The following is a 25,177-nucleotide window of genomic DNA, read 5'->3' on the forward strand; positions in this document are numbered from 1 at the left end:
AGCGAAAATAAAAATAAAAATAAAATAAATACACATCGACATGTTCATTCTTATTTTGTTTCTTTTTCTTTTAAATAACATATCTATTGATACGATATATTGATACGATAAGTTAAAATAAAAATAAAAATAAAATAAAATAAAAATTCTTATATTTGTCTCAAAATTTGTCAATCGCACAACTAAATTAATCCCTCGCTGCTTCCCTACTCTTCTGAATAGTTATAAAAATCTTAGGCGCATTTCCTGAAAATATAAGAAAAATAATTTAAAACATATATTGATAAAAAAAAGAGTAAAAAATAGTACATTCAATATTGATTGGTTGAATTAAATAGTAGCTTGATTTAAATTCTGTGAAACTTTTTTTTAGTTGGATCCAAAATATCAATAGTATATTATATTAGGAACTCTTTAATTCTAATATTTTGGTTTTATTAATTAATTAATAGAGTAACGTACGTACCGATTTGAGCAATAAAACATTTTTCCGCTTCTTTTCTTCCTTTTCACGCTTGCACTCTGCACACCAGTTGGAAAAATCTGTTTGGTACTTCTTCATCTCTCTAAACACAGAGCTGCAAGTAATTAATTATTAATTAGCATTAATGTAATCTGAAAATAGTAATTAAGTATTCAAAAATACCTTCTGCACCATATTAACAAGTTGGTCCTCCTTCCTGATGTTGTTGCTCTAGCACCATGTCTATGGCGACCACAATGAAGAATTGCATTTCCCCCAACATGAGAATAATCAAAAATCTCCTGTAAAAAAACAACAATTACTTTGATTAATTCACCAAATTATAGATATTCTACCTAGAATTTAAAATTCGTATACTTTCCTGCTGTGGATTGATTCGCTGACAATAGATTTTTTGGTATCTATACTCTACTGATTAAGATCATTTTACTACCCTGCGAGGTTATATTCCAAATCAAACCTCGGATACTAGAGGAGGATAATTTCCTTAAGGGGACACTGTGAATTTTCTTCCTAAAATTATTGAAAAGAGTTTTCCAGATTCTGGTAAGTTTTTTACAGATTCAATTGTTCTTTTACAAATAAATTTCTGTTCATCTTATTTACTGGTTCTAAAAATCTCAGTTACTTCGTGTTTCTGTATGATTTATTACAACCAGTAATTATAATTTTCATAACACAGATTGGATTGGCAACAGAATTAACCAATTAGAGAGAATACAAGTAACAATTACCTCTGGTTGTGTTTCAGTGTTTACATGTTTCTCGCATCGCACACCTCGAAAGAACAATTCTCCACCATCGAATTGTTTCCCCAAACACACATTCAAAGTAACTTCAGCATCATCAACATGAAAACCTGATAACTAAAAAACTGTTAAAAGGTATCGAAAGAAAAAAATGTTTGAAAAAAATTATTTGACTCACCTAAATCAACATCTCTATCTGTCCCATACTCAACAACAAAACCATGATGGCTATCGAGTGTTGATCCACCAACTTCAGTAAATAAAACTGCAAGATTATATCAAAGAATAATTAAGATACACTTACTTTTAATTTTATTTTTAGTTCATATAATTAATTAGTTGTAATTATAACCTGTTGAAATGGGACGTATAAAATCCTCCATAAATTCCTGAAGCATGGTTTGAAGGCCAAAATCATCAAGAACTGCTCCATATTTGTTAATTGTGTTTGGACGCATGATTCTGAATTTTGTTTCACGAATCCATTTTTCAAAATTTTCTACCTAATTAATTAACAATTAAGAAAACATATGTCACACCTAACAAATATGCGTTATATATACTAGGGAAAAAGATATGATATCTCAACTTTGTCGTAGGGAAAAAAGTCTGATATATATGCCCTCGTTATGAAAGTGACCCATATATATCTTTACCGTCATAAGGGAGGGTATACCAACTGTTAGATGACAAAGTTGAGGGGTATCTCAGACCCTTTTCCCTATTTAGTATTACATATTTCTCAACTTTGTCATTTGGTGCTAATATGCACCTCGTTATGAAAATGACTCATATATATCTTTACCGTCATAAGGGAGGGTATACCAACTCTAGATGACGAAGTTGAGGAGTATCTCACATCCTTTTCCCTATTTACTATTACATATTCCTCAACTTTAATTTCGTTTTGAAAGGAGCTCCTATATATCTTTACCATCAGAAGTGAGGGTATATATATCAGCTCTAAATGACAAAATTTGAGGGATATATCAGACTTTTTTCCCTATATAGTAGTACTATTATATAGTACGTACCTCCTCCAACATCATGTCACAAAAACGTGGTTGAAGCATTTGAAATGTTAGAAGACCCGGAGAGGGTTCAGACATTATATTTCTGAAGCTTTGTTCGGTGTTCTCAGAGATGGCCTTAAGAAATGAAGGCACAAAGAAATTTGTTGGGTGCATGGTATATAACACCTTGTGTAGAGGCTGAAAAACAATCAAGATTGAGATGATATATATTTTTGTTGTTGCCACAATTGAACTTGAAATATCACAATATTTGACTATTTGTTATGTGTACATACCTGATAATTTGACATGATCTTTTGTCTATATTCTCTATGTTTATGCCTCTGTAGTAGCAACACGATTAAAAGATGTATCAAGAATTAATTAGCCAAAGAAAAAATAAACAAGATACAATATATAGTAAGAAAAATAAAATAATATATATATATATATATATATATATATATATATATATATATATATATTAAATAATGGTTTTTGTTCCTATTCAATTTGATTTATGTTAGATAGGGATGGAAATGGGCGGGTGGTGCCGATTGAGCTTAACCCGCACAATATTTAATTCGCTCCGCCTTGTATAACAATATTTTTCATTTTCAACCCGTTCAACCCCCACCCCCATAGACCCGCCCCATATAATTTTTTAAATATTTTCTTTCCAGTTATATTTGATACTAAAAATAAAATTCATAAAATAAATTTATTTTTTCATTAATTTTGTAGGATAGTGACTTAAAATTTATTTTTTAGAGTTCAGTTGGGAAATTATATTAATTTTATTGAACTATTTTCATTTATTATCTTGAATATTTTAGAAGCTTTAATGAAATATTTCAAGAAATAATGATCTCACTCAATAACATGTAAAAAGTTAAAATTAAGTTTGAACCTATCTAAAATCACATATACCTGCAACCCGGCCTTCCCCACATTAATTTTAAAAAAACTCACTTCCACCCGCCCTGCATTCAACCAGCCCCACATAACCTTAAACCCACTCCGCCCTACATAGCTTTAAATCTACTCCGCGCCGCATCCGCTCCGCTCTTTTGCCATTCAAAATGTTAGAGCTTAAGAGCTTGTTTGGATCGAATTTTAAGTTAAAATAACTTTAAAGTCAATTTAAAAAAAATACTTATAAGCAGTTGAATTTTGTTTTATAAATAAATAAAATAAAAAATAAATCCAAGCATGTTAACCTTAAACAATTAATTTACGAATTAGCAACAAGGACGACAAAAGTATAGCAACAATGAAATTAATGCCAAGTAAAAATAACACGTAAAAGATTTGTTATGGTATAGATGGGTAAAACGTGAAATCTAGTTATTAATAATTATAATTACTTACATGATTGCGCTGAGATGGAGGAGAATAATCAAGAAGAATTTGATTTAAGTATGGAACTTTATCGAGTCGTGATAAATTAATGAGATTATCTGGAAGATAACGCTCAAGAGAAGTGTATAATAAAGGATCGAATTCCAATTTTTCTTCTAAATCATCATAGTTTTCCGCCTTGTGTTCTAAACATGGTTCGGGTCTCAGCGTTGCCTCCTCCGATGAACCCTCGTTGTACTCCTCCATCTTCTATACCAATATTTGTTCTTATGTTGTATGTTATTATTCCCTATATATAGGAATAGGGTACACCAACTTTTTTTTATTGGTCTAAAAAAAAGGATGATTTTTTTTATTGTTCCAAAAATAAATTTTATATATATATATATATATAAATTTTTTTTTTTATGGAATTCTATAAAATAAGATGTGTTCAATTCAAATTGACTCTATAAAGTGTATTCAGTTTCAATTAGATTTGTTGGATATTTTAAAAAAATCATGGAATATTTATGTAGATCACGTCAAATCTAAATCATATGAGTTCGAGAAATAGTCACTAACGATCCTTTGAATTATGGATAAAGAACATAATTATACCGCAATCTTGATGAATAACATTATATTTCTTCGTATTTTATTTGGGATTGTAATTTAAAAATTTATTATAAACAATAATATCTGACTTACAAATTTAAATCTTGTACCATGACTCCATGAATAGTAATTAAAAATAAAAATTTATTTCTAAATTTTACCATTTATAGCAATATTTATTTTTTTTCACTCGATCACTTTTAGTTCATATTGTAAGGACCAATTTATTATCACTAGAATATTGAAAGAGAAAATTATAACATTTGGATAGGTAGTTCACTATACAATTCAAATAACAGTATTAAAAAAACTATAACTTCTGAGTATTCAAAAATTAAAGTAATCAATTTTCTAATAGATATTAGAACAACTACCATAATAGACTTGAAGAAAATGGTAGTAAAAAAATAACAAACGATTTCAAAATTTTCATAATATAGGAGACAAAGAAGCAAAGCAAATCTAATGGGATGGGCAGAAGATAGTTAGACCTCTGCAACTAACAACATATGAAGCTAGGAAAAAGAAGAGATGATCATAACAGTAAGATAAACCTACGATAAGGACAACAAATTTTTATGAGAGAAGTCATAGTGCAAAAAGTTTTAAAAAATTGTTAAGTATCCGTTTTTTGTTCTGTGATGACAGACATTACAAGTTTTAAGAAAACACTGAAACAAAGTTTTAATCTGTTCTGTGATAACAGACATTACAAGTTCACAATGATAGCAGAGTTTGTATGATTCGAAAAGGAGTGTTCATTTGTATGACAGACTCGATTCAGCACAGCAACCATACCACACTCATCCCAGCAGCACCTGAAAACGGAAAAGACCCAAGTTTTTGTTTGTATGAAAGACTCAACTTTCAGCACAATAACCGTACCACCCTCATTTCGGCACAAACTGAAAACAAAAAAGAAAAATGATATAGGGTATATTAGTTATTTCCCTGATACATACACTAATAGATTGGATCAAGAACATTATCTAAAGATTACTGCTCCTATTATTTACTACCAATTATCACAAAAACAAACAATTCAATACAAAACAACTTACCCCTGCCATGAATGTAGACACAAGTTCCCTATTTCTCCTATCCTTCTCCTGCTTACATTCGGAACACCAACTAAAATCACCCAGTTGCTTACACACTAGCCTAAAACCAGCGCTGCAAAATGATTATAACAGTAATTAGCTAGGTAATGATGCACTAAAGAACTAGAACATAAGTCAAATATATTTGTACCTTTTGCAGCCCAACACCAAATTGTATCTTTTCCCAGCTGTAGTCACCTTAGAAACATGCCTATTGCGACCCTGATAGAGAATTGCATGCCCCAAAATGTGTGAATATTCAAAATTATCCTGTTGAAAAAAATCATTGAGAAACCGATATTACATTTTCTCATCATGTTGATACTAAAACTCCTACAAATGTTATTTGCAACTTCCAATACCCTTTTTCAACTTTAACTTTAACTAACATACATACTAAAGAAAACATAACAACTAATGCTTTTTCTTAACACAAACAAGTCCAGCTTCACTAACAGAATTAATCTTCCCCTTTCACTTCTTCCCATTAGAATTAGTTTCCTAAACTCTAAAACAAAACCATAACAGATTAGTTTCCTAAGCTCTAAAACAAAACCCGTCAAACTCAGAGTTGACCATGATGAAGCTTGGGGGAAACTAAGCCTTCAGCCCTTCGCCCATCGGCTCGATAGGCAAGCTATATCTTGATCCGCGCATTTTAGGGAAGTTCCCCTCTGACTATGTAGTTAACTCGACATCAATAAAAACATACCTAGCATCTAGTATCCCACAAAACATTCGAACTTCACTAACAGTATCAACCTTCCCCTTCAACTTCTTCAAATAGAATTTAACATATCTAAAACAAAACCCAGAGATATTAGGTAAATAGAAAAAATTACAAAAAGATTGATCATTATACAAAGATAAACAACAATCTCCCAAAAGGGGTCACAAAATTAACAAATCCATAAATAAAAAGCAAGTAAAATTTTCTTTTACAGGATCACCACCCTTATCAGGATTAGTTTTAGTGGCAGGTTTAGGGTAAACTTTCTTGAGATCATCTCGTGAAGCACTGTTAGGAACTCCCAAGATCTCATAGTACTTGGTGCTATCACTCTTCTTTGGTAGCAATCTTTACAGTAAGCTTTCTTGGGATCATTTTGTGAAGCACCATTACTTACTCCCGTGCATGATTAAGCACTATGTATAAACCAATTATTTGGAGTACAATTTAATTACCTCAGGTCGTGTCGGAGTGTCCACATGTTTCTCACAATATACACCCTGGAAGCACAATTCTCCCCCAAGGAATTGCTGGCCCAAGCACACATTTAAGGTAAGTTCCGTGTCATCAACTTGAACAGCTGAAAAAAGAAAATGTTAAGGGTGCAGAAAAATTGTTGCCTAGAATCTACGTGACAACAAAATAGACTATTCACCTAATTCATTTTCGCCTTCGGTATGACACTCAACAACACACTCATGTTCATTAAGGGTAGATCCCCCAACCTGAGTGAAAAAAACTGCATAATACCTCGATTAGTGTCTGAGAGCATTACTTTGCAAATGTGAGGTGATTAATCTCTTATACATCTTTTATACATCTTTTGAGATAGATGGATAGATTAGTTATTACCTTTGGAAATTGGACTTATAAACCTATCCATGAGATTTTGAAGCATATATTCCATTCCTAAATCATCAAGATACGTCATGTTGTTCATATTGTTCCGATGCTCGGTTCGGATGTCTGTTTTCTGGATCCAGGTTTGAAAATGGTTTACCTAAAAATTGAATGCTATTTGATCAGCAACAAGACAGAACAAAAAGAATTGTCAAGCAACAACAGAACAACAAGGCTTCAGATACCTCAGCCACCAACATCTCACAATACTCTGGTTGAAAGATTTCAAAGGTTAAAATACCCGGAGAGGGCTCAGAAATGATATTGTTGAACCTATCCTCTGTTTTCTCATTGATTGCCTTGATAAAGGAAGGGACAAAAATTTCTGTGGGATTTATAGCATATAATTTCTCGTGTAACCGCTGAAGGATAAACAAATAATTGTATTAGTACGTTTATATATATATATAGAGAGAGAGAGAATAACAATGTGAAACGATAGAGGGTAAAAATACCGGATATTCTGATATGATTTTGTCCCTGTATTCTCGCAGTTCAATCTGAATCGTTAAACATATGTCAAAATTGAATGAGACCTAATCATAATATTACTGAACTTCCTCCCTGTACAGCTTTTCTATTTCAAAAAACAAATGTCGAAGGAGTATATAGAAAATGAGTGTACCTCTTTCTGACTAGGAGCATATTGCATGAGTATATCATCCGAATAAGCGACTTTTTCTTGTATGGATTTTCCTCGAACATGTGAAGGTAAATATCTATCCATGGCTGGGTATAGTTCCGGAGCGGTAAATGCCCGTGGTATGTTGTCGTAGGCATCCATATCCACTGGCTCAGAAGCACCTCCATCCACCGGCTTTGACAAAAGTCTAGAAGTCCCTGATGCTTCCGCATCTTCGCCAAACATCGGATTCAACGGCGTCCGCCTGCGTTTACTAGTTTCTCCGGTCTCTTGCGTCGGCTTGCGTTTAGTAGTTTCTGCTTCAGGATCTTCGAACTCTGAGTTTAGAGACAGAGTACTAGCTTCTGATACATCAGTATCTTCCGCATTTTCATTTTCATCCATAGCCGGTTGAAGAACTTTGGGAGTTTTGGAAATGGAATTTCTCTGATCACAATTTTGGCAGTTTTGGAAGGCGGGAGTTTTGAGCAGTACAGATCATTGGAGCGAGTATTTAAAGGAACGGAAAAACTAGTCATGCTTTTGTGCGTGAAGCGAAAAAAAAAGAAAAGAAAACGAAATGGAAAATGCTTTCTTAACGAACTACACTTTGGCTTCAGCGGTTGAGAGAAGTTTCAGACGGACGGGAATGAAGATGAACATGGCATCGTCTAGAACCTTCTTTTTCTACACACTATTAGAGAAAATAATATGATAGGTGAAAAAGTACGTATTATTTTTATGAAATAATAAATATTAAATTTTTATTATTTTTAATGATAACGATATATAAATAAAAATATACGAAAATATTTATACTCTATATTTGTCAACCAAATCAAGCCTTGGATAATACCTTAGCAGGTCTGTTTTAGAGTTAGATTGGCTAGTACTTTGAAAGAAAACTACAATTAACCACTCCAACGGAATCAGCTGATTGGTTATAACTAATCCTTATGTTATAACGGAATCAGGTAATTGGTTAATTAACATTATTATTTTGCTCTTTATTTATATTAAGTAGCCTCTTAAAAAAAATTGGATCTTCAAAGTTGTTTAAACTTTCAAAGCTATACTAGTTGTAGGGATAAAATGAAAAAAAATTCATTCATTTTACTATTTTCTTCGTTTAAAAAAGAATGACCTCCTTTCTTTTTTAGTCTGTTTCAAAAATAATTATCTTTTTTGTAATAACTTTCCACGTGGCACATTTAAGACCACAAAATTAAAGGACAATTTTGTACATTTGACATAACTTTAATTTAGAATCATATGATCAAAAAATCTTCTTTATTTTCTTAAACTTCGTGTAATTGAGTAAAATAAGAGATAAATATTTTTAAGAAAATGCTCATGTAATATGGGTCATACATAGTAATTATTTCTAACACTTTTTTAATTTCTTGTGTTCAACCGTTGAATATTCATTTCTGTTGAAGTTTCCTCTCTTTCTTGTCTCGCCTTTTTCTGCTTAATACGCATTAATTTTTGTATAAATCGGCTTGTATTTATATATTTTTTTTCTTCAAAATTCATGAAAAAATGCACTCTCTTCGCTTAATAAATTTAACAAAATATTTTTTTTATTTATGAATAATATATAAATAATTAAATTTTTATTTATCTAATTTATTGGTTCGATTTGGTTGATTTTGCTATTGTTTTTTTAGTAAAAACAAAAACCAAATCAAATAGTATCGATTTACAAAATTAAAATCAAACCAATTTAACTGTCAATTTTTTAATCGATTTGATTTAGATTACGATTCGATTTTTTTTTTTAACCATAACCATAAGCAATACTAGGTGTAGGTTAGAAAATATCATTACTTTGATACATATATTATGTTGAGCTTTATACTATAAAGAACCTGAATCACTATCTTCTGAAAAAATAATAATTTAGCTAACGTTTGATTATAAATTTTAGGTCAAATTTTAAAGATATATATTTTTCAATTTATTTACTAATAAAATTTAATCAGATTTTGAAAAAAAAATTATAAATATTTTTAAATTTTGAAAAATGTGCTCTGATCAATTTTTGAGATTTTCACTCATTAAAATTATTTTTTTCCTAGATAAAATGTATATATAACATACAAACGCAACTTCAAAATGTATAGCAAGAAGAGAGATTAATTACAAGTAAAATAAGGCGTGTCGTGTCCTAAATCCTAAACCAAAGCGAAATTCTATTTTCTTTTCTTCCAATTTCAACAAAATAATATCCAAACACTTCACTTAAAATTTGCTGTTTGTAAAAATGAAAGAGATCTTAACTTTGTGACAGTAAATTATACTAGCCATAAATACTGTTCCATTATTTAAGTTAGGAGTTTACAAATAATGGCTTGACTATTCATATAATATTTAAGTGAAATAATAGTCCTTGCTCACAAAACCTTTAACGAAAAATATAAGTAGAGCTGGAGATAGATAAGGTATATTGGGAAATTAAGATTTTAAACTCATAAATCTAAAAAGTATTGTTCCAAAAAAGGAAAAATATTATACCCAATGTAATTATATGGCACATATGTTAAGCTTTATGTTTGTGCAAACTGCAAAGAGCCCAAGGAAGAAAAAGTAAATATCACTATTTTATTTGCAAAAATAAATAATTAGTTATTAAATTTTTTAAAAAAATCATTAATCATTTTCAAATGCTTAAAATTTTAATTTCAATTACAAAATTTCATTTTAAAAAAATAAAATATGTATATAAATTAAAAATATAACTTTAAAATTTATGATTAATCGCGAATTTTATTACCAAAAAGTCTCGTATCACGTTTCTCTAGTAGACTTTACTAGATAGACCCTTTGTGCCGAAAAAACCAAAAAGGAAAATTCCGCAGTCTTTTTCTCTGCTTCAATTTCTTATCAAACTCCGAACGAATAATTGCAATTTGTGAATAAAAAAGTTCCTTCTTCCTCCCAACCCACCAATAATTTGGAACCAAAAAAAAAAGCATACTCTTATTAATCGGAATATTTTTCATTTTTTTCGGCGGACGATGGATATTGATCCTCGGCAATACGAAGATATTGTAAGTTTTTTTCTATTATTACTTTAATTTTATGATTAAAGTTGTTTCCTTTTCATCTTCTGTTATTGTTTTGCTGATGAAGATGGTTTTGATTTTTGATTTTGGCTAAATACTATTGCAACCCCTTTTGTTCGAATTTTTTGAATCTGTAATGGCTAATAATTGACTTTGAGAGTTCTATTTGATGATTGAGTAGTTGTATCTGTGGCATTGTTAGTTTTTATATATGGGTTATGAATTTGATGAATAGGCAACAGGAAAGGGTTTTGAAATTTGGTATAGTTTTTGTTTTGGTTGAAGGAAAGGAGATTTTAAGTAGGATGAGAGTTAGAGGAGAGCTTTGGAAGAGAGAGAGAAAATATTGAGGGATTTAGAAGACAAGCAATAGTAACTATAGCCGAATAATGTGACAATCGAAGCATAAGATAACATATAATACCAACAATCATATGAAAAAGAAACTACGAGAATAATGCTGCTACTACTGGTATGATTTGAGAAACAAGTACTGTGCACCAAACTACCACCGGGTGGGATATTATGATGCTCGAAGGTACTAACAAAGGACAAGACAGACCTAAAACATGAGGTGTTGTCTCAGGATACTTGTAGTCTCTTGTAGTTAATGTAGGTTTCAAGGGCAGAGTACAATGCAAGAAAATGATATATCATATATAGACGATACTACTAGTTATTATTATACATGCATTAGGTCTGGTGTACGCTAGAAGACTTGTTTGTATGTTAGTGTAGGAAGAAGAGGGAGATCTAGAGAACTTGTTACATAGATCCTTTGATTATCCTTAAAGAAAAAATGTTAGTGTTTATGATGAAATGGGCTCAATTTGAATGAGTATGGTGGATTCAAGAAGCCGAACTGGTTTGAAATATAGCCAACTCCGTCTGATATGGGATTGAGGACTAGTTAATTGATTGATATAGGTTTAAAAGTTTGAGTGTTAGATCGATAATAAGAAAATACTGAAAATAACTTATTGTCAGAGAAGTTTGTTTTGTTTGTGGGCTCTCTTTCATTGTTCTGTCTTGGAAAACTTATAAAAATTAAATGATCTATGATTTAAGTGGTTTTGTACGGTGTCTAACTTGTGATTTGCTTATTGTGGGATTTCTTCCATAGGCTGTCAATGACAATGATGTTCACAGCATTGTCATGTCATATCTCGCGCATAGCTGCTTTACAGACACATTGGAATCATTTACTACCTCCATGGGCATGAATCAGACTGCGAATCTGGAGGATATGGAGACGAGAAAAAGTAAGTGATTGTATTCTTGAGGCTCATAATTGTTGTTTCTCATTTTTTTCATTGTGTTGGCATTTACACTCTTTAAGCCCTTTTTCGGGTAGTGGTTTACTTCTAAGCTTTAAGAATAGTTTCCAGGATAAGTGTACCTCTTTCCCCCTAATGAGTACTTTTGTTTGAGAAATAGCCTTGTTTGTAATAATTTTTTTCTTTTTGATATTATGCTATTTTTCTGTTGGTTTTCCAGACAGATATTATGCATCCCTACTGTCTATTGTGCATATCATATGTTAAAAGCCTACTATAAGCTTGAGGATTAGATGGGTAACACAATGATTGAAGGAAGGTGTTAAAAGGAAACGAGATAGACCCAAAATAACATGGAAGGAAGTTATCTCCAAGACCTATAATCTCTTAAGTCCGTTTGACTTAGCATAAGAAAAATGTAATAAGGTTTGGTCATTGTTGGCACATGTATATAAAATCTACTGTTTACCAAGAATATTTTCACAATGGTTTAAGGATGATGTGTCAATGTTAGAATAAGTGTGCATTAAGTGTGCAATGCGGAGTATATTTATTCTTAGAGAAGCTATAGTAAGTGGCAAATTATTGAGTATATGATTGAAACGTGTCCTGATGGAGCAAAATGAATATATAGAATTTAGCTAATCAACCCAATTAGCTTGGGATTGGAACATTGTGTTGTTCTATTCACCTGCAATGCATAGGAACAATAGATGGTTTTACCTATTACTAAAGAAGGAGCAAATTAAGTAATGTTAACATAAACTATTTTGTTTCTTTTTCCCTTTCCTCTTTATAATTTAGTTTACCCACTCCACATTTGGAAGTGTTTGATTGATGGTCCTAACTATAACGTTATATCCAGGGATTTATCATTTGGCATTAGAGGGAAGTGTTTTGAAGGCCATTGAAATCACAGATCAGTTCGCTCCTGACTTGTTAGAGAAAAATAAGGATTTGCATTTTGATTTGTTGAGCCTTCATTTCGTTGGACTTGTCTGCTCAAGAAAATGGTGAGCACCGTATGCCAATGGCTTATTTGTCAAAGACAAGTTACGTTTTCTGACTATTTCTTCCTGTGGCAGCACAGAAGCTCTGGAATTTGCGCAGGCGAAGTTGGCTCCTTTCGGAAAGGTGCAAAAATATGTTGAAAAGCTTGAAGTATGTTTCTTTCCTAATGAATCTCTTAGATATTCTCTTTCAAATACCTTGTACTTGTCTAAATTTTGGAGCTTTGTGGCAGGACTTCATGGCTTTATTAGCTTATAACGAGCCAGAAAAGTCACCCATGTTTCATCTATTAAGCTTGGAGTACAGGCAGCAAGTTGCCGATAGTTTGAATAGAGCAATACTTGGTGTGTTTTATGGTCTTTCTGATATCATGATTTCTGATGACTATAGTTTCCCTTCTCTCACTCATTTTTTATGTCATGCTGCTGGCAGCGAATTCAAACCTCCCCAGCTATTCTGCGGTTGAAAGGTTGATGCAGCAAACAACTGTCGTAAGGCAATGCTTAAGCCAAGAATCCAGTAAGGTTTGGTCTTAGAACTTTTTTCAGTGAATTCACATATCATTCTGTGGGAAGGGAACATAAGAGGTGAAAGAAGTGTTAAAAGAGACTCTTGAGATTGGAACTACTAGTAGTTTATCCCACGAGCGACACAATTTTGCGTATCTGTTAGCAACCCCTACCCTTGACATTCATGCAAACAATGGCACAGCTAGAATTCTGGCAACAACGATCAAAAACACATTGGAATTCGAAGCTATGACATAAACTATCTTTTCGACACATTTACAAGTACAGTATAAGCTGCTCTACTGTAAGGAGATTCAACAATTTATATATATGCCAAATCAAAATTGTTTTTATCCTATTTGCGTAGTATAAAGTCCCCCCACCCCCTTCCCAATAGTTAGCTTCCCCATGCAGGCAAGGTTTTACCACCTGCTGTTGGACCAAGACCACTTGAAAACTTTGGTAGTTCAATACAACCTTCTTTTTTAATTACCGAGAAATCCCGAGGTCCATCACGGTTCAATACTCGTGGATAATGGGCCTGCCCTACCCTTTAATTCCCACTTAAATACTAACTTTTGATGTCTGTCATGTTGCAGGAAGGGTATCCAGCATTTGCTTTGAAAGACTTTTTGAAGAGCTAGAGCCTAGGTGAGCCAATTTAGGGACATGTTTCCAGCACTCGGAGTAGCGTTTCTGCACCTTGAAGTCGTTTAGCAGCTAGATTTTCATGGCCTACTTTCCGAAAGCAAAAAAAATGGCATGGCTGATCATGGGTTCTGTGACGTTTTTAAGACCTCCCGAATCAGCCTTTAGGGCAACTTGTGGGAGTATTAAGTTTTACTGAATACCACAATAGCACTTGTGGCGATTTGTTTATACTTGAAATGTCATAAGTGAATATGTTAGTCAAATGCTTTGTTTAAATGAAAATTCTTAAGCGTTCCATATGAGAAGATCAGCCTATTTTCTCTGTCTTCTACTTGATTGAATTTGTCAGAACTTGCTGCCGTTTTGGACACAACTTCTCTGCCATCATAACTTAGTGATAAGGTTTGCACATATTTTTCCCTCTTGAATTTCCAGAATTCACTAGGTATGTTGTTGTATGAGAAGATTAGCCTAATTAAATGCTCGATAAGTAGATTGTATTACTTTAATTCCCAGTTGCATTGATTTTGATTTATATTATATGATAGAAGTATTGCCATGAGCAACTACATAACTTCCCAATTTTATAATTTTCTTGTATAAACATGTGTTGTTTCAGAAAATAAGTGTATTACTGTTGGACACAAATTCTTACATACAAACCCCTACAACAATTTTCCTAAACCAAAATTCAAACACTCATTTAAAAAGAAAGAAAAGATAACTTTTTATTATCAAACACAAATAAATTATTCACTCTCTTAATGTTTATCCAAACCAACAACTATTACTCTATCGATCATAATAAATAGTAATTTTTAATTTGACTATTTTATATTTATATTCTTTAATTTTAAAAACGCTATATACCTATATAACAAATACATAAAACCTTATATAGGTTCAATATACGTGGGACTAAAATTATCAAATTCCTATACATTAGGACAATTTTTTTCATATTATAAAACATTTTTTTTTTAAATTTCCCTTTTAATTCAAAAGAAAAGAAAATAAATAAAAATAAATCCTCTTCTTCTATCCTGAACCAAAAAACAAATTTTACAACTACAATGGCGTCTATGGTCTCTCACTGCTCTTCTTCTTCCTTTCTCAACCTTAATTTTACCAATGATTCCTCCTTTTCCTTCTCTGCTACTTTATCCTTTTCTCGCTCACAATTCCCAAATAGGTACGACTTACTCTTAATCTCCTAATTTCCCAAATTAAATATGGTTTTGTCTACATAGATATATCCATTGAGCTTGTATGAACTTTGATTTAGTTTTGCTTTTAAATTTTGTACCACTGTTAAAAAAAGCTACTTGACAGCTAAAATGTGTATACTTGAGATAAAAGTTGTTAATTTCAAAAGATTACAATTTGTACAGTGTTGAGATAGTTAGCTATTTATATATACTTCAATTTGTGTTAACATATAAGAGTTGTTCTGTTCATGTCTAATAAGTGTTTTTGTTTGACTGAGCACGAAGTTTTATGAAATTAAGTAAGAGTTATAAATTTTGAAATGTTACATTAAAGATGTGTGTAGTACTTTAAAATTTTTGTGGTATGGAAAACTTAGAGAAGCCTTTTCTTGGACGGACTAAAATGGAAAGTAAGACTTAAATTAAGAATATTTTGAGAATGTATGTGGTGAGAGGTAACAAATACCTTGTGTAATTACTCGAGGTGTGTGGAAGCTAGCTCGGATACCATGATTATTAGAAAAATCTTTAGTCCTTTACATATTACCACAATAAAAAACTACTTATCCAAAAGAATAGAAATTATGCTTCAACTTTGTTAAGCAGTTAAGGTGTGTATTAAAACTTCCGGAGGGTTGTTCTGTTTAAGTATTAGCGAGTACTGATTTATCATTTCATGGATTTGGTTGTTCCTGTGGTTGTGTTCCTATTACATTCTTGTTGCTATAATATACATATTGGTCTTGCCTTTACAGTGCTTCTCAAAAAAGGAACAGTAATGAAATTTATAGAGGCTATACCGTAAAGTGTGCACTTGCAAAAACCAGAATGCCTCCTTCGCCCGCTTCTGATGCATATATAAGAGAACCCCACAAATATTTTGATGAGGTGGTTATCACAGTTCGTGCTGGAGATGGAGGGCATGGTGCCGTTCTTAGTATGCCCAACCAGAAAGCTCCATCTAAGTCACAAGGAAAATTTGACAGAGATAAGACAAAGAAGAAAGCCTCTTATAAAAGGGACTTTGATGGTTCAATAATCCTTCCAATGGGGGGACATGGTGGCGATGTTGTCTTATATGCAGATGAGAGCAAAGATTCACTGTTGGAGTTTCACAACAAGAGCAAGCACAAGGCAAAGCGTGGAGGAAATGTTGATTCTATGGGTGTGTTAACATCTCACATGCAAAATGGAGCTACTTCACCAACATTGCGAATTCCCGTTCCACTAGGTTTGTTCTCCCTTTGGCTCTCTAGTGTAATAGCTCTAGCATGCGTGGGAAATTTGGGTGACAATTAGACTTATCAACTCATATTCGAAACTGTTCTTGAATTATCATTTTTTTTTAATTTTGAAAGTTATAAATCGTTGTGTGATGACTTTTCATTTCATGTTTTCCCATATTTTCCAGGTACTGTTGTCAAACTTAAAAAAGGAAAATTTTTGGCAGATCTAGCTAATCCAGGTGATGAAGTTCTTGTTGCGAGGGGAGGACAAGGAGGGGTGAGAAATCTTTGGGTCTCGTATACAACTACCATGTTTGGTGTTTTGTGCTTCTATCTAATTTTGTAATCAGTATCTCACTTCTACATCGTGCCCTACCAAATATAAGAAAAAGGAAAAAAAGAGAATTATTTGCTTTTTTTATATGTGTTCTGTGGTGTTTGAAGTATTTCATGGTGAGTTATAGAAACTGTATCACTTATTTGGAACTGCATGCCTGGTCTTTAATTCTGCACTACATGGTTGTGGCAGATTAGCTTGTTGGAAGTTCCGGAGTACAAAAGGAAACAAATGACGACTTTAACAACAAATATAATGAGAGATGCCACCGATAAGGTTTGTATAGAACTTATCTTTAAGAGACATCTTATTTTTCATATAATCCATTTGTCGTGTTTGCTACTATGCAAATGAACCTTATTATGCATGATAAGGAGCTTTTTAAAAATTAATTTATGCACTTTGCTGAATTAATGTCAGCTCTGCTGGCAAAAGGTCTCTTTCCAAGTGATTGTATCTTGATGAGATAACGTGCTAATCTGACATATGTGAACAGAAAAAAATGCGTTCGAACCGACAAATGTTTTGATAATCTAATCAGACTTACTCAAGTCTGTTATGAATATTGCTAGTAGTTTTTGGACTTAATATACTGTACCTTTGTTAAGAAAGTTTGACAGCTTTCCTGCATGTTCCCGGTTGACTGATATGATTTGTTTCACTTTCTCACAGGTTTTAACTTTCGGACAGTCTGGGGAGGAAGTTAGCCTGCAGTTGATACTGAGAGTTGTTGCTGATGTGGGTCTTGTTGTAAGTATCTTTATTAGACAAACTTTTTCTGATTCATAGATATGTGTATTTAACATTCTGATATCCATGATTCACTTGACATGTACTAATATTTGCCAGTATACGCTGATATATCAATTGATATTTCGTTTCATCAATTTGCACATTTAGCTTGGTTGTTAACTCAGGAACTCTGCAAAGTCTGTTATTACTGGGTTCCTCACATTGTTAAATGAAATTATGTACCTTTAGAATGCTGTACGGCAAAGTTTTGAACTGTTGTAAGTCAAATCGGAGGCTTCTTTGTCGTAAGGAAGGCATTTATCAATGTTTGTGGCATATCTTTTAGAAACGTTTATATATAACCCTCGAGAGCACCCAAGGTTTACCTAGCTGTCAATGAAGTGAGATAACGACCATGAAAGCCCAGATTATTTCTTCCATCTTTTTAAGCCTTGGTGGTTGGCAGAGATATCCGGTACCTGTTCTGGTGAGAGGTAGCAGGTACCAAGCAGAATAGTCGAGGTGACTGCACATTTGCCTGACACCTTCACTACAAATGATATATTGTTGAGAAAAAAGAAAGATTAATTTTAGAACCATTATCCCCTTAATTGACTTAAGCATTCGTAATTGCTAACTTTATGAGCCTATACGGTTGGATGCTATGCATGCTCAGATGTCTATGCATCTTTGCTACTGTTAGAATCGAAATGATTTCTTTACCTGAGGCCACAGGAAAACACATTGCTTTTTGGTTCTTGCTCGTTTGTGTTTGACCTTCTTTGTTTCTTTAATTATGCATGTTTGTTATGCTTAATCGCACGAACAACAGTTTTTAGTGACTTTTTAGCTTTTAGATGCCCAAGGACATATTGTGTCATTTTTGGGACGAGTACAATAAGTAATATAACATATAATACACAGATTATAATGGTGGATAGTAGAATTTATTTGTAGCGATACTGATACATCTAGATGCTATAACCTGATTGGTTCATCACACTGAGTAATCATAATATACACATGCAATTCTATCTATTATTCTGCAGTTATCTCCATACTCTTTGATTGTGCTCTTTCAATTTTCCTAAGGGACTTCCAAATGCTGGAAAATCAACTCTATTGGCTGCTATTACACATGCAAGGCCCGATATTGCTGATTATCCATTCACAACGCTGATGCCAAACCTTGGACGTCTTGATGGCGACCCAAGCTTAGGAGCAGACAAGTATTCATCTGAAGCAACTCTAGCAGATCTGCCTGGTCTAATAGAAGGTGCACATTTGGGAAAGGTACTTTTTATTATATTCAGCAATCACTTCACTAATTTGACGCCTCAGATCTTGTGGTTTTCTGTTATACTTATTTTTCTCACAAAAATGAAATTTAGCTATGCATGTGTCCCTAATTATCTTATCAGGGTCTAGGGCGTAATTTCTTGAGGCACTTGAGGAGAACAAGATTGTTAGTACATGTCGTTGATGCAGCTGCTGAAGACCCAGTTGGTGATTACAGAACTGTAAAAGAGGCAAGTCTAAGTGCACTCATCGAATATATTTTTTGTTTTAATTGATTAGTTAAACAGAAGAAAATAAGTTCGGTCACAGAGATTTGACAAGAAATAACAACTTTTGAAGTTCATTCAATTTGACCACTTTGCCACAAATGCATCTTAAGGTGAAAGTAACTCTTGATTACTATTATAGCATTAAGTAATGCAGAATTTGTTCCTATTTATTTCCGTAGAATTATTTCACCATGTAAGTTTCTTTATCTTCATTTTTGTATCGCGGCATGGTTTTTTGTTTAATCATTTCGGACTAAGCAAGCGCTAAGGTAGACAAGGAATAAAGTATAAGTGATGAGTTGCATGATTTCCTTTGTCCATCTTGTTTATTGGTTACTGAGTTGTTATATATATATAACCTCGTTTTCCAACTAAGAAACTTTTTACTTTGCAGGTATATTAACCATTATATATTAAATTCTCTTCTATAATCATAGAGAGATCCAATTTGTATGCTCTCTAGCTCATGCCATTTCATTCGTAACCAACTCAGCACTTGAGTATATTTAACCTTGGTCTTTTTACAACGCCACAAAAATGCTTAGTTCGCGTTGTTGTTTCGTAGTTCGCACAGATGCTATAGTATATTTTTGCTGGAGATATAGTTGTTTCAAAGCTACTTCTGTTGTAGCCAACGTTGCTTGCTATATCCAGTCTCTCTGTTTCATGCTTCACCTTTCTGACTAAGTTGTCCGTCCTTATGACCTCTTATTTTGCAGGAACTGCGGATGTACAATCCTGAGTACCTTGACAGGCCGTACCTTGTAGTGTTAAACAAGATTGATAAACCTGAGGTATCTGGCTCTTATCATTTTTGTCGCACTGTCAGCTTCCTTTTGAAACAACTTGCTTTCACTTGCAAAACTATTGTATCTTGGTTCCGTTTGAACATGATTTGAAATTAGATTGATTTGAAGGTAAAGTTTTGTTTGGACATGCAATTTGGATTTCCTAAGTTCTAATTTTACTCATAAACATGATAACCCGACAAATTGTGAAAATATCAAAACTTACCCAATTTTTATACATTCTTACCAAATGAGCAAACCATAGTTCATAAACAAAACATCGAAATATCCTAAGGGGCAACATAGATAAATAAGATATTTCCATTCCCTTCATAAATAAACCTTTGCTGTTACAAACTTTCAAATATGCAGTTGTGTGTTTTCTTTAACGAGGTAACATAAATATACAGGTTTATAAAATCAACTAGTCAACACTTTAGTAGTGACTAGCTATTCTTTAATATAATCCTTGCATAAGGTATGGACAATCTCTTCACGCCGAGCATGAGTCGTCTTTTGCAAATTTTTCGATGATTGGTCTTTTTTTTACAAAATTTAAACTTATGGACAAGTTTGACATTTCAAAAATTTGAAATCAAATCCGTTTTCTGAAAATTTTGGGATTTGAAATATGATCCCAAATTGCATGTCCAAACACCTACTAATATGCATGTCGTCATGGATTGTCAAGTTTGTTATATATGAAAGATATGATTATCGCTTTGACAGGCAATAGACAGGCTTCCTACCTTGACTGAAGAAATATGGAAAATTGGTTGTGAGAGAATATCTCCGAAGTGTGACACAAGCTCTGGGGATGTAACTGAGTCCATTTCTGTTGACGAGAGCCAAAATAGTGACTTTTCGAACAGGTTTTCTGCGAAGGATCAGAAGGTTAAAGAACTTGAAGAGTATCCACGCCCTCTTGCTGTTGTGGGTGTTAGTGTACTGTAAGTTTTCTTTCATCTCTCCTTATCCGAATTTACTAACATTCAAGCCTCAAAAATCATACACAAAACTCTGTGATTTTTTGGGTGGTATGACCAATGACTTTTCTGGTTGAGTTTAACTTTAAAGAGAAGTTCGTAAAGCTCACCTAAACCTGTCCACTGAAGTTCAGATTTCATGTTTACATTCACATAGTAAATCCTACAAACAATAATCATATCGTTGTAAGATAAAGAACTCAAAGCGATTCTTCAAAAGAGTTTGTCAAAAGTTAGTAACACACAAAAAATAATTATGAGTAACGAAAGCTTTCGTTTTCTCTCATAATTCTTATAAACCCCTTGCATAATATGTAACTAGGAAGTGTGTAAATCTTACTGTTAACCCAGGAATAAGGCATAACTAGGAAGTGTATGTGCTGCCTGATCTTTGGGGGAGACATTCCTGTAGACACTAATATGTCCCTTCATTTTGGGAAGCTAGACATGCATGTGTGAGATGGGGTGCTACTGGTAAAGTTATTGCCATGTGATTAGGAGGTCACGGGTTCAAGCCTTGAAAACAGCCTCTGGCAGAAATGCAATGTAAGCATGCGTACAATAGACCCTTGTGGTTGGGCCCTGCACATAGTTGAAGCACTAAATACAAGGTAAAACTGCGAACAATAGGTCCTTGTGGTCCCTTCGCTGACCCTGCGCATAGCGGGAGCTTTAATGCACTGGGCTTGCCTTTTTAGACATGCATGTGTGACTTTTTGCCTGTACAATAAGTTTCTTAGTCCAAATTATTTGTCATGTTTAAGACAAAGTCTTGATTGTCCCAAAAATGTCAGGTTCATAATATTTGGTTAGAAGGTTGATGCTCAGGAGTCAGGGGTAGCTCAAGGGGAGGCTAATGAAGCTTTTGCTTTACGCTCCAAAATATTTGAGCTCCCAAAATTTTAATCAATAATCAATTTTATGATTTTATTTTTGCTTAAATAATATAAAAATTAAAAATTTAAAAAACTATACTTTATATTAGAAAATATTCTAAAATTTTGAATTAAACTGCTCATATATTCATATTAATAAATAAAATTTTATTCAACATAATCTAACAAATTGTATAATAACAAGTAACAACGATACAACATACACAATTTATTGTAAATTTTATACAACATGATCCACCAAATTGTATTGCCAATAAATGACTAATATCTGCTAACTTGAATTAATCTTGACCAGTATAAATACTAATAATAATATTGCAAAGTAAAGTTAAATTTTTTATGTTTTTTTAACGATACTAATTATAAATACGAAGTAGGGGAAAAAATAATGAAATATTGACTTTTTATCCAAATTTGATTTATATAACAAATTTTATCGAGCTAACATTGATGTTGTTATGTCGGTTAATTATGAGATCATTCAAGTCATTTGATATACTATCAAGAAGATATTTAAATTAATTTTTTGTTGTTATATCAAGTATTAGGGAAACTTTTTAAAAAGAAATACTGTTTCATTTCTATAATTTATTTTCTGATCTATTTGACAAATACAATATGTTATTCTTTAAAGATAACACAATATAGTTAGACTCTACTTTCAGCCTAACCTCTTCACCCGATATAAATCTACATATTATTTTGAGTGGCCAACGGAAATTTCTGTTATGTTTGTTGCTGCAGGAAAAGGATTAAAGTCAATGAGATGTTAAAGGCGATAAGAGCGGCGTTACGGGAATTCCTATGATACAACATTGCTACTATCAAGTGTTATTTTTACAATATAGAGATTTTTTTTAATGTAGGATATTTTAAATCAATTCAAATGATTGGTTGACTTACAAATCAAAAGGCTGCTATAGTTACATATATGATTATTCTCTATATATTCTTACATTTTTCGATACATTATTGAGTATTATAGAGGCAAAATTTGTCAGTCTACCTAAGAGAATTATGTGATATAGCGGCCGTGTATATGTGAATATTCTTGCGGCCCTCTTGATTCATTTATCTAATGTTTTTATAGATTAAAAAAATATTTTAGTGAATATTCTTGTGGCCCTCTTGACTCATTTATCTAATGTTTTTATAAATTAAAAAAATATTTTATTTTGGTACATGTATCTTTTATGTTATAATATTAAAATGTCAATTGTTTATAATATTATGTTGTTGGATTAATATTATGTTGATATTAAGTTAAAACAATCCATTATAACTTGTTTTGAGATTAAGGAGTACAGAATTGTAATTTGATATCATAAGCATATACACATTTTCTTATAGACTCTGGTTTTCGTGATACCTTGACATAATAATTGTTATTTTTTCTTTCAATTAAATTAACTTATGCTAATAGCTTTTGAGTATTTTGTCTTCTGGATTTGATTGTGATTCATATTTCATAGTTTGGTTCTTTCCTTTCCGATTTTCTTTTTACACATTCCAAGTTTGGCCTCTATGATGACCGCGGACTTACCTCGTCTAATATAATACTTATTTGCATTCAATCGATATTGATATCAAATCAAGTAATTTAATTTTATTATTCATAGAAGACGGTTCAATTTTATGGATTACTGATTTACTATACTCCCTTCCTTTCATCTCAAGATAGTGCTATTATTTAAATCTTGTTATTTAAAGCTTGCTACGTAGAATGGTAAAATTGGAAAATTTACCAAAAATAATCCTTATTAAGTATTCCTTTCACCTCAAGATAGTGTTATTATTTAAATCTTATTATTTAAAACTTTGCTACGTAGAATGGTAAAATTGAAAAATTTGCTAAAAATACTCCTTATTAAGTAATTTTTTGAGACTTTTTTCATAGTTTAAAATAAGTGATTTTTTTATAAGTTCTAGGCATATTTTTTTCTTCATAATTACCCTTTATTTCAATGAGGTTTTTAACCACTTTACCTTTTCTAAAAGAATAGAAACAATCAAAAGAATAATAGTGAAAAGACTTTTTATTTTTGTCCTCAAATATTTTTTCTTATTAGATCATCTAATAGCTGATTAGAGTTATATATATATTAGTAATGTAAAAATTAATCCCGAGCAAATCTGATATTGCTTTGTTACATATATTATTTATTTCACCTTTTATCATACATTAAAAAAAAATACACAAATCTCCTCGTAATTTATACATACATTACTTACTTAAATTTCTAAATTTATATATATAAAAAAGACCCTTCTCCCTTTTCTTTTTGTTTGTTGAAACGTATGGAATTTAACATAAGATGCATATAAATTTGTCATTTAGCTATATTTTTTTATAGGGAAATGTAGCCAACCCAAAGTATTTTGTAAGTAGCGGGACACAAAAGTCCGACAATACAACATAGTTTCCTCGGACTCATTCACAAGACTAGTGTGAACATAAAAAAAAACTCCTCGTAAACTTGCATTTTAGTTACCCACAGAATTGAACTACTAAGTAGTATTTTGCTTCATTAATTAGTTATGGATGGTCGTATTTTCTGGTATTTGGTACTATGTGTAAATGCTTTTAATGAATCTGAACTAACTTCCAATTATGTACAACTGTATCCTCTTCATATTTTTCCCCCTATAGACACGTATAAAAATGGGAAAAATACTAAAACAGCCAGCTTGTTACTCTTTGTCTATTTCTTTAGTTTTTTCGAGTTTATCCTCTTAAAGACTTTTTTTTCTGGAAAAGGAAAAATGAGCTAAGCATTTTTTTGATTATTTGTTTTTGTTTGCTATACATGCCAGTTTTCAATCATTAAAAGCAAGAAAATTTGGGTGATGATTATTGATGAGCATGTAGGATAGTATATGTTTTTAATATGGATTAGTGAGTTTAAATTAAGTTGGAGTTGTAATATAAACATAGGATTAGGAGCAAATATGAGACAATTTTGCTTACATTGGAAATTATGTTTTACATTATTAAGTAGTGGTTAGTGGTTACAATAATTTGTAGGGTATTAAAATGGATGGATTAGAAAGAAATTGAGCAAGTTAAAATGGGTTGAGTTAATAAATAGATTGGACTGAAATGAACATAAAAAATTACTTGGGTTGAAATTAATTCAAAAATTACTTAGGCTGAAATTAGTTAGCAACTAACATTGGATTGGGTAATAACATGTCAATTTTATTGAGTGGTCCACTTCCTTCTACCCTAAAACTAACTTGGAATTCAACTCCAATTTAGGCCTTGAGACTCGAGCATTGATCTGTCACTTGTCAATCAAACAACCCTAACCCGATACCTGATCCTCGGCCTTGATTAAGACCTGTTTTTGATTTGAGATCTGA

General features: G+C 32.2%; 4 protein-coding genes across 5 annotated transcripts; 2 read left to right on the forward strand and 2 right to left on the reverse strand.

The window, feature by feature from the left end:
• Positions 1–43: 43 nt before the first annotated feature.
• On the reverse strand, positions 44–3,901 carry LOC101246052 (2-oxoglutarate and iron-dependent oxygenase domain-containing protein CP2-like). The gene is made up of 9 exons (XM_004238564.5): positions 3,618–3,901; positions 2,543–2,590; positions 2,268–2,444; positions 1,586–1,736; positions 1,412–1,498; positions 1,219–1,343; positions 647–765; positions 467–578; positions 44–246 (listed from the first exon to the last, which is right to left on the reverse strand). The coding sequence occupies exons 1-9, from the start codon at positions 3,852–3,854 to the stop codon at positions 223–225; spliced, it is 1,080 nt and encodes a 359-aa protein (XP_004238612.2). The 5' UTR covers positions 3,855–3,901; the 3' UTR covers positions 44–222.
• Positions 3,902–4,796: 895 nt separating this feature from the next.
• On the reverse strand, positions 4,797–8,087 carry LOC101248772 (2-oxoglutarate and iron-dependent oxygenase domain-containing protein ICU11-like). Its single transcript, XM_004238259.5, has 9 exons — positions 7,561–8,087; positions 7,391–7,435; positions 7,121–7,297; positions 6,888–7,035; positions 6,691–6,774; positions 6,491–6,615; positions 5,457–5,575; positions 5,267–5,378; positions 4,797–5,110 (listed from the first exon to the last, which is right to left on the reverse strand). The coding sequence occupies exons 1-9, from the start codon at positions 7,960–7,962 to the stop codon at positions 5,096–5,098; spliced, it is 1,227 nt and encodes a 408-aa protein (XP_004238307.3). The 5' UTR covers positions 7,963–8,087; the 3' UTR covers positions 4,797–5,095.
• A 2,275-nt stretch (positions 8,088–10,362) lies between these two features.
• LOC101249355 (uncharacterized) lies at positions 10,363–14,378 on the forward strand. 2 transcript variants are annotated; one of them, XM_010322105.4, is made up of 7 exons: positions 10,363–10,610; positions 11,749–11,887; positions 12,768–12,915; positions 12,988–13,063; positions 13,146–13,257; positions 13,346–13,437; positions 14,022–14,378. In XM_010322105.4, exons 1-7 carry the CDS (start codon positions 10,578–10,580, stop codon positions 14,064–14,066), a joined length of 645 nt encoding a protein of 214 aa, XP_010320407.2. In that variant the 5' UTR covers positions 10,363–10,577; the 3' UTR covers positions 14,067–14,378. The 2 variants fall into 2 exon arrangements, with proteins under 2 accessions (XP_010320407.2, XP_010320406.2); XM_010322104.4 differs by having other exon boundaries at positions 13,346–13,432.
• A 683-nt stretch (positions 14,379–15,061) lies between these two features.
• Positions 15,062–22,781, forward strand: LOC101249074 (probable GTP-binding protein OBGC2). Its single transcript, XM_010322106.4, has 10 exons — positions 15,062–15,265; positions 16,037–16,512; positions 16,693–16,784; positions 17,037–17,120; positions 17,517–17,594; positions 18,669–18,869; positions 18,998–19,105; positions 19,864–19,938; positions 20,662–20,882; positions 22,559–22,781. Exons 1-10 carry the CDS (start codon positions 15,147–15,149, stop codon positions 22,620–22,622), a joined length of 1,518 nt encoding a protein of 505 aa, XP_010320408.2. The 5' UTR covers positions 15,062–15,146; the 3' UTR covers positions 22,623–22,781.
• The last annotated feature ends 2,396 nt before the right edge of the window (positions 22,782–25,177 follow it).

The sequence above is a fragment of the Solanum lycopersicum genome, chromosome 4 (assembly GCF_036512215.1).
Source record: "Solanum lycopersicum chromosome 4, SLM_r2.1".
NCBI lineage: Eukaryota > Viridiplantae > Streptophyta > Magnoliopsida > Solanales > Solanaceae > Solanum > Solanum lycopersicum.

Coding starts and splice junctions, on each gene's coding strand:
- LOC101249355 (XM_010322104.4), top strand. CDS start 10,578: ATGGATATTGATCCTCGGCAATACGAAGATATT. Junction 11,888..12,767: donor GGATATGGAGACGAGAAAAA/GTAAGTGATTGT, acceptor CGTTATATCCAG/GGATTTATCATTTGGCATTA. Junction 13,258..13,345: donor TTTGAATAGAGCAATACTTG/GTGTGTTTTATG, acceptor TGCTGCTGGCAG/CGAATTCAAACCTCCCCAGC.
- LOC101246052 (XM_004238564.5), bottom strand. CDS start 3,854: ATGGAGGAGTACAACGAGGGTTCATCGGAGGAGGCAACGCTGAGACCC. Junction 2,445..2,542: donor AGATCATGTCAAATTATCAG/GTATGTACACAT, acceptor ATTGTTTTTCAG/CCTCTACACAAGGTGTTATA. Junction 247..466: donor ATGTTTTATTGCTCAAATCG/GTACGTACGTTA, acceptor TTATATTTTCAG/GAAATGCGCCTAAGATTTTT.
- LOC101248772 (XM_004238259.5), bottom strand. CDS start 7,962: ATGGATGAAAATGAAAATGCGGAAGATACTGATGTATCAGAAGCTAGT. Junction 7,036..7,120: donor GTGAGATGTTGGTGGCTGAG/GTATCTGAAGCC, acceptor TTCAATTTTTAG/GTAAACCATTTTCAAACCTG. Junction 5,379..5,456: donor TTGGTGTTGGGCTGCAAAAG/GTACAAATATAT, acceptor ATCATTTTGCAG/CGCTGGTTTTAGGCTAGTGT.
- LOC101249074 (XM_010322106.4), top strand. CDS start 15,147: ATGGCGTCTATGGTCTCTCACTGCTCTTCTTCTTCCTTTCTCAACCTT. Junction 16,785..17,036: donor CGAGGGGAGGACAAGGAGGG/GTGAGAAATCTT, acceptor TGGTTGTGGCAG/ATTAGCTTGTTGGAAGTTCC. Junction 17,121..17,516: donor TGAGAGATGCCACCGATAAG/GTTTGTATAGAA, acceptor ACTTTCTCACAG/GTTTTAACTTTCGGACAGTC.